At 33.7% G+C, this 7,983-nt stretch overlaps 1 protein-coding gene across 1 annotated transcript in view; it reads left to right on the forward strand.

Annotated features, from left to right (window-relative positions):
- The window catches only part of LOC111708505 (replication protein A 70 kDa DNA-binding subunit-like), a 12,015-nt gene extending 5,528 nt beyond the window's left edge, over positions 1 to 6,487 (forward strand). Inside the window, 12 exon segments of the mRNA XM_023481904.1 lie at positions 39 to 210; positions 212 to 306; positions 594 to 651; positions 854 to 963; positions 1,243 to 1,348; positions 2,097 to 2,188; positions 2,713 to 2,791; positions 3,179 to 3,234; positions 3,419 to 3,521; positions 4,446 to 4,516; positions 4,950 to 5,090; positions 6,243 to 6,487. Coding sequence (XP_023337672.1) covers positions 39 to 210; positions 212 to 306; positions 594 to 651; positions 854 to 963; positions 1,243 to 1,348; positions 2,097 to 2,188; positions 2,713 to 2,791; positions 3,179 to 3,234; positions 3,419 to 3,521; positions 4,446 to 4,516; positions 4,950 to 5,090; positions 6,243 to 6,315 — 1,156 coding nt within the window. The 3' untranslated portion in view covers positions 6,316 to 6,487.
- The last annotated feature ends 1,496 nt before the right edge of the window (positions 6,488 to 7,983 follow it).

Raw genomic sequence — 7,983 nt, forward strand, 5'->3', positions numbered from 1 at the left:
GATACTATTGTGGATATTATATTTGTTCTATTTATCAGTGATCTAGCTGGAGCTAGCAAGGATACTATTGTGGATATTATATTTGTTCTATTTATCAGTGATCTAGCTGGAGCTAGCAAGGATACTATTGTGGATATTATATTTGTTCTATTTATCAGTGATCTAGCTGGAGCTAGCAAGGATACTATTGTGGATATTATATTTGTTTCTATTTATCAGTGATCTAGCTGGAGCTAGCAAGGATACTATTGTGGATATTTTGGGGATATGCAAGGATACAACCGAAGCTGTGACCATAACCACCAAGTAAGTTTGGACTTCGTTTAACATATTTTTCACTTTGTTTTATTTTAATCAAATCCAAAATTCCATCGATAAAATTGTCTTTCATTTTACTTTCTCTCAAACTGTGAAACACTTCTATTTTTTAATGATTAGATTGTTCATCAAACATTCTAACTGCTAACATGGCGGCTTTATTTCTTTCTTTTTCTGCCTGTTCAAGTTTGAGTCTTGTTTTAAACTCGTAGTACTTTTAATTGATTCGGAACTTTTCGGATCTCCAGTACTAAGTTAATATGTAATTTTTCCAGAGCTGGTAGGGAGCTGGTGAAGAGGGAAATCAATGTTTGTGATCAATCCAACACAGAGGTATATTCATTATTCATGCTAATATTTCTATCACTTGTTTGAAATGGTTGATGGTTAATTTTCTGGTTTATCTCACCTAATATTATTCATTTTATGAAAGTCTCAGTTTTTTATGGAAGTCAGTCGTATTAATTTCTAGTCAATGAGATTATTTAAGGTTTCAACCTTTCATTCATTCAATTGATATTGATTGCTTGATTAGGTTGTACTGACCCTATGGGGTACCACAGCAGAGAATTTCCAAGGAGCCGGTCAACCTGTAATAGCAGTCAAGGGTGCTAAGGTTTCAGACTTTAACGGGATTACTCTCAGGTCAGTATGCTTTTCATATTCTTTCATTTTATATTCTAGTGGCGGGGATCTAATTATATTGTATTCTAGTGGCGGGGTTCTTATAATATTGTATTCTTGTGGAGGGGATCTAATAATATTGTATTCTAGTGGCGTGGATCTAATAATATTGTGTTCTAGTGGCGGGGATCTAATAATATTGTATTCTAGTGGCGGGGATCTAATAATATTGTGTTCTAGTGGCGGAGATCTAATAATATTGTTTTCTAGTGGCGAGGATCTAAAAATATTGTATTCTAGTGGCGGGGATCTTATGATAGACCCTGAGTTGGAACAGACTCAGCAGATTAAATCCTGGTGGGAGAAGAGTGGTAGAAACTCGACCTTCAACAGTCTCACTGTTCAGGTGATCATTATTATCATCAACCCCTGGTCATGGACCTTCAGATTTCCGAACTTTTTAGCAGTGTTTCGGATCCGGATCCGGTCGGATCCGTATCATTTGGTCGGATCCGGATCCGTATCAGGAAACGTTGATATGGATCCGGGTAGCGCCAAAAATTAACCAAAACCATGGAATAAATAAATCAAAATGGTTCGTAAATGTATTATTTACATGACGAAAATTTGTCAAAATTATCTTTAATAATTTAATGTTTACATTTATATAATAGTAATGACAACATTTTTAACTTTAGGATTACTATAGTTTATAAATTCTAACCTTGCTTAACATTTAATAGGGAAAATCCGATTCACAGAATCAAAAGTTACCTCGGATCCGTATCCGTGTCAGGATCCGGATCCATCATCACGGATGCGGATCCGCGGATCCGGATCCGAATCAAAATGATATGCATCCGAAACACTGCTTTTTAGAACCATTTAGAGAAGGAAATTTTAAAATAAACTTTTTTTTCAACATTTGGTGTTTGGGTTTTGACGGTAAAAAATATTTGTTTACAATTTCTTTTCAATATTTTGACCCTTGGGATACGAAAGCCAAAATGTTGCGGAACCAACGGATCCTAAGCACTGATTTATACAAACAAATAAATGCAGGAGAGAAAAAAAATATTAATCTGAGAAAAAAAATGTATTCAAATTCAATATCTTTAGAAGTAAAGTGCAGACTAAAATATCTTCTTTGTCAGGGTCAAAGAGGAGGAGGAGCAGGAGCAGATGCAGGATCCGTCAAATCCTTGTCCGAGGTTAAACTGGAGAACCTTGGCTACAATTCTGACAGGTAGGAGAAGAATCCAGGGTTTTTTGATAGTTTAGATTTTCTACTGGACAAATAGGTAATGTAAAAAGTAAACAATGTAAAGTCGTCTCTTCGTCTCTTAATAACTTTTAGGTTGTCTTTGTTTACCAGCGTAAATCTCCTCGTAGTAGGTGGCCGGGCTGGTTTAGGCGGTCTGGGTTGCCCAAGATGGGGCTTCTTGCAGATCTCATTTCACAAATAACTTATAAATAGTTATGTATTTTAATGGTTTAAATCACCGAATCGATAACATTACTTCGCATGAACTGTTCTCAGTAGATTATCTGTACAATTGCAGCGGTTTATCTTTAATAAAGCATTAAACATATGACGATACTATATTTAAACTGAAAATATTCTACAATTAAGACGTAAAAATATTAAGAAACGCTCATTAAATATAAATATGTGTTAAAAGTTGAATTAATTGAAAAAATGAAACTACTGTTTTTTTAAGTTTCTCGTTTCATTCTCGAGATGCTCTTCTAATGTTGTACACTGTACAGGGGTGAGTACTACAGCTGTCTGGCCAGTGTAACGTACTTCTCCAAGGATAAGGCTCTATACAAGGCCTGCCCCAACCAGGTAAACATATTCATTTATAAACTTGTTTTTAGTGTTATTGGAACTGTCCTTGTAATTTGAAGTGGTGCAATGCCCGCCGGACAAAGATTTATCTAATCAATAATGTGGAAGTTAGCGTCAATTTTTTAGCTTAAAGTATTTAATTCTGATAATTCCTATATAGTTATCCTGTAGCCAAAATGCTCTTTTGTAGAGAAACTACAATTAAAAATTGCTCTTTTGTAGAGAAACTACAGTTAAAACTGATAATTTTCAAAATAAAAACATGGATTTTAAACTAGATCAGATAAAGCTTTGTAAGGGTACCGTTGTAAATCAATCAGATATGCCACTCAAAAAAAAACTTAGTTTAACAGACCTTTTGATTCAATGATTCTTTTTATTTAGGTTGATGGGAAGGAGTGCAACAAGAAGGTGCAGGAGAACGGAGACGGATCTTTCAGGTTGGTTTTACTCTGGGTAGTGTTCAGGTCCTAGGTCAGGTTTTAAATCGTCCTGGTTTTTTTCGGTACTTCTGCCTTGTAGCATAGACATCAGGCATTGTAAAAACTTAACAACCGAAAGGAATTATTTTATCGATGCTATAACTAGTTTAACCACCCTTAGATTCAAAATGATTATGTAAAGGTGTGAGAAGTGCTCTACAGACCTCCAGAACTATAAGTGGAGACTAATGCTCAGTTTGACCATTGCGGATTACTCTGATTCTGTTTGGGCAAACTGTTTCCAGGTTAGTTGAAGTACTTGGTTAAACTGTTTCCAGGTTAGTTGAAGTACTTGGATAAACTGTTTCCAGGTTAGTTGAAATACTTGGGCAAACTGTCTCCAGGTTAGTTGAAGTACTTATGGCAAACTGTTTCCAGGTTAGTTGAAGTACTTGGAAATACTGTGACCAGGTTAGTTGAAGTTTTTGGGAAACTGTTTCCAGGTTAGTTGAAGTACTTGGGCAAACTGGTTTCAGGTTAGTTGAAGTACTTTGGCAAACTGTCTCCAGGTTAGTTGATGTACTTGGGCAAACTGTTTCCATTTAAGTTAATGTACTTGGGTAAACTGTTTCCAGGTTAGTTGAAGTACTTGGGCAAACTGATTTCAGATTAGTTGAAGTAATTTGACAAACTGCTTCCATCTTGATGTATTATTTATAATGACCATTAACCAATAACCATTCAAGCACCATTCCGTAAATCTTCATCAAAAATTACCATAATGTATCATCCACGTACCAAAAGCTGAGGAAATTTTAAATTTTTGAAATTTGTGTGTGCAGATATTTCTTAATCATATAAGTATTTTTTTCTTCTCGTATCAAATTCAATCTGTAAATTATTTTTTGCATTATTTAAGTATCTCGGTTTATTAATTTAATCTGTAAATTATTTTTCTACTCCAGTATTTTAATATCTCATATGTAATTCAGTAAATAAATTATTTTTCTATTCCAGTATTTTAATATCTCGTATCAAATTCAGTAAATAAATTATTTTTCTATTCCAGTATTTTAATATCTCGTATCAAATTCAGTAAATAAATTTTTTTTCTATTCCAGTATTTTAATATCTCGTATCAAATTCATTAAATAAATTATTTTTCTATTCCAGTATTTTAATATCTCATATCAAATTCAATCTGTAAATTATTTTCTACGCTACTCCAGGAAACCGCGGAGAAGCTGCTGGAGGCTACTTCGGAGGAGGTCGGAACCCTATCTGAGCAGGATGAGGAGAGGTAATTAAGTTACAAAAGTATATTTAGGATTGGATAGAGAAATTATTTATATATGATTATATAACTGAACTAAACTTAACGTAATTAATTTCACCCTGGTGGCACGAGAGAAGTAGTAGAACTAATCGTTATTAGTTTAACTTCTTGTTATTTGAGGATTCCTATATTTTCAATATTTTGTTTGTTTGTTTGTTTGTTTGTTTGTTTGTTTGTTTGTTTGTGTTTGTTTGTTTGTTTGTTTGTTTGTTTGTTTGTTTGTATTTTTTAACCAAATTTAACCAATGTAATAACTAATTCTGCTGCTGACACTTTCTCTTGATCTGGTTTTCTATCTAATATATGAAGTAACATTCCAGTTGCAATGAATAGCCTTGTTTATTGAGTTAACATGAAATTTACCATCTTCCAGGTTCTGACAAATATTAATATCTAGATACAACGCAGTATTCAGTAACGCCAGCTTCAAGACCTACTCATTCCGTATGCGCGCCAAGGCAGACACCTACAACGATGAGACCAAGATTAAGCACACCATCGTCGCGGTCGACAATATCGACTTTTCCGCCCTCAACAAGTGAGTATTCGGACATTTCCTCAATTTTGTTCTTTTCTTGACTAAATCATGCACTTGCCTCACTTTTTATTGATTGTTAATCTTTTAAGGTTGACGGTCTTGTATTCCCTTTTTGGACTTTTGACCCTTCCTTTTCCTGATTTGTATCATTTAAAAAGAATTTATTTTATCCGCCATAGGAAGGGAAAAGTGACCGTAGATTTCCCATTCCATTAAGATACAGTTTAGCTTTAAAAAAACGACTTAGATATTTCAAACCTTGAATTACACCTTAATAATACATACACTAGTTTGGGAACTCAGAACTGCCAATGTTACATAAAGTTACTCCCACCGTTTACCCGCACTTCAACGATTTTACCGGGAATCAAAATTTTCGATTTTAAGGTCGACCCCCTCAACTTAAAATCTCTAGCTAAGAACATTCCCGTGGTTATCCCGAGTTCCCCAATCAAAATTTTAGACAAATTGGTTAAGGGGTTCCCGAATTATGATCGGACAAACAAACAGACAGACAAACAGAGATTATAACTTTATATACAGACTAGCTCAGACTAGCTTGCGAACCCAGCGTTGACCAGGGGAGTCATGGTTTGTCCCTCCATTTACACGCTCCTTGTCATTAATTAAGATTTTAGCCCACTCAACTTAGTCATAAAACCAAGCTAAGAACATTCCCGTGGCACTCACGGGTTCCCCAATCAAAATTTGAGTCAAATCGGACCAGGGCTCCTGAGTTATGATCGGACAAACATGGATTAAAACTTTTTATATATAGATACATTCCCAGAATATCATTTGATTAAACGAAAAGTTTTGAAGGGGGAAAAAATGAATAGTTTTCTCCTTTTTCTTAAACCTGTTTTTTCATATTGCAGTGTTCATTTTCATTTTTGAGAGATGGCCTAGTCTATTTACTCTTATTTGTAAATTCAAGGGTTTTTTGTTTTTATTCAAGAGGCTTCACAAAAACCTAGTTTTGCACATTGTAAAAGTTTTCCTTATGTTCAATCTGTAAATTTACGTAGAAGACAAACAAAAACATTACTTTGTTTGTGTAGTCAACAAAGTAAACATTTTGGACACTGTAAAACAAACAATTCTATAAGATACAATTTTTCTATATTGTTTTATGTTAAATACTTGTTTCAGGCAGTACATTAAAGAGATAGAAGCCCTGGGTGGATGTATACCCGATTCTGTAAACAGAGACAAATATATCTAAATCAACACTGTGAACCCATTTAAGAAAACTGTCAAAGATTTGTATTCGTCCTTAAGATGAGTCTACCATTATTAATCATTATTTGAAACCTCCAGTGTTAAAAGGATAGAGTTATATTTTAATCTATTCTGTATATTTTATTAAATAAATAAGGATTATGATGATATTTTAACTCGTTTTCCCTTCATTTCTGAGACAAATGATTAATTAATTAAACCAACGTTCCTTCAGTTTTTCAACCATGTAAATATGATATGTTATTCAACCCTTTTTAATTACAGTGTCTATTCTCCAATATTTGTCAGTGTTCAGCCAGCGTGGTAAAAAGCGAAGAAGTGAAACTTTTCTTTGAAAAATAGCAATCATAAGACCAAATCGCTCTTATCATGATTTTTGGGACACACCTAATTCTGATGAAAAAAAATATTTATTGTTATAATATTGTTATTAGTTCACAAAGATCCAGACCGACAAAGTTGCATTAATTTTCAAGACTGGGTCGAATTAAAAGTGTCGCAACGTCTTGGCTTTTGATTTTATCTTTCTAACTTACTTGAACTTTTTTGAGCCCGAGACATGTGCATTTTAGATCTATAAAGCAATTTAAAAATTAATTTGCAAATTCTTCATCGGTTTTCTCTTGGAGCTTGCAATCACTGTGTGTACCTGTTGAATTTTTCTACATTCCCTGAAATCTTGTTCTAAGAAGGATAAGAAGAATTTACTCTTCCGACATCCATTTTCCAGTCCTGGTTTTCCAGATTCTGATTCTCAGGAGCGGGAATTTTATCCTAAACCCCTCCATGTAAGATAAATCCCCTTCTTACAGACACGGCTCGTTTCTGAAGGTTTACGGTTCTTAAAAACGTTGATAAGGCCTTGTTAATTGCTAAACTTCCACAACTGGGCTTTGTAATGAATGTATAGTTCAAAATATTATTGGTTTAATTTAATTTAATTTAATTTAATTTTATTTAATTTATGTTTATTCCTGGTTTGACATACTTAGTTGTTAGTGAACACATGCGTTGTTCTAAGTAGTTTGTAATTATTAAATGTATTGTGCGGTTTAATTCAAGAATTACATAAATTTGATTTCTCCTCCACCCCCCATCATGTCTTTTAAATCCCGTCTTCCAAATCAGTTGATTTGTTTTCTTGATATGACGGTGAAAGTTAGTATGCAGAAAATTCGCATACATTACAACATGATACTGAATATTGAAGAACTGGTTTAAAACTACTTGTAAACAACCCTTAATTTTATATGAAACATTCTTTAGGATAAGTTTTGATCACATCATGTCCACCAAGGTTGATTACTCTCTATGCGCTTCAATGTGCGAAAAATGTCGTCTCCTAAGATAGATAGAAGAAAACCTAATATGACTGATTATATAAAGGCAAAAGTGACGACAAATAAGCTTTTTATCTACAGGGTTACTGTTACTGTTACGGTTACTGCGTGAATGAGACTGTAATGACGACCCAAACCTCTAAAATTATGACGATTTGAAGTTTAACTTTTAAATTTCTACATTCAATCATGTATTATGATGCTTTATTGAATTATTAGCAAAGAAATAAGCCAGTTTTGGTCTGCAAGAAAATTTACCAAACAAATTCTGTACAATCTTCTCTGAAGTCTCATCCAAGTTAATATGTAAT

Source organism: Eurytemora carolleeae, unplaced genomic scaffold (assembly GCF_000591075.1).
Source record: "Eurytemora carolleeae unplaced genomic scaffold, Eaff_2.0 scaffold859, whole genome shotgun sequence".
Taxonomy (NCBI): Eukaryota; Metazoa; Arthropoda; class Copepoda; order Calanoida; family Temoridae; genus Eurytemora; species Eurytemora carolleeae.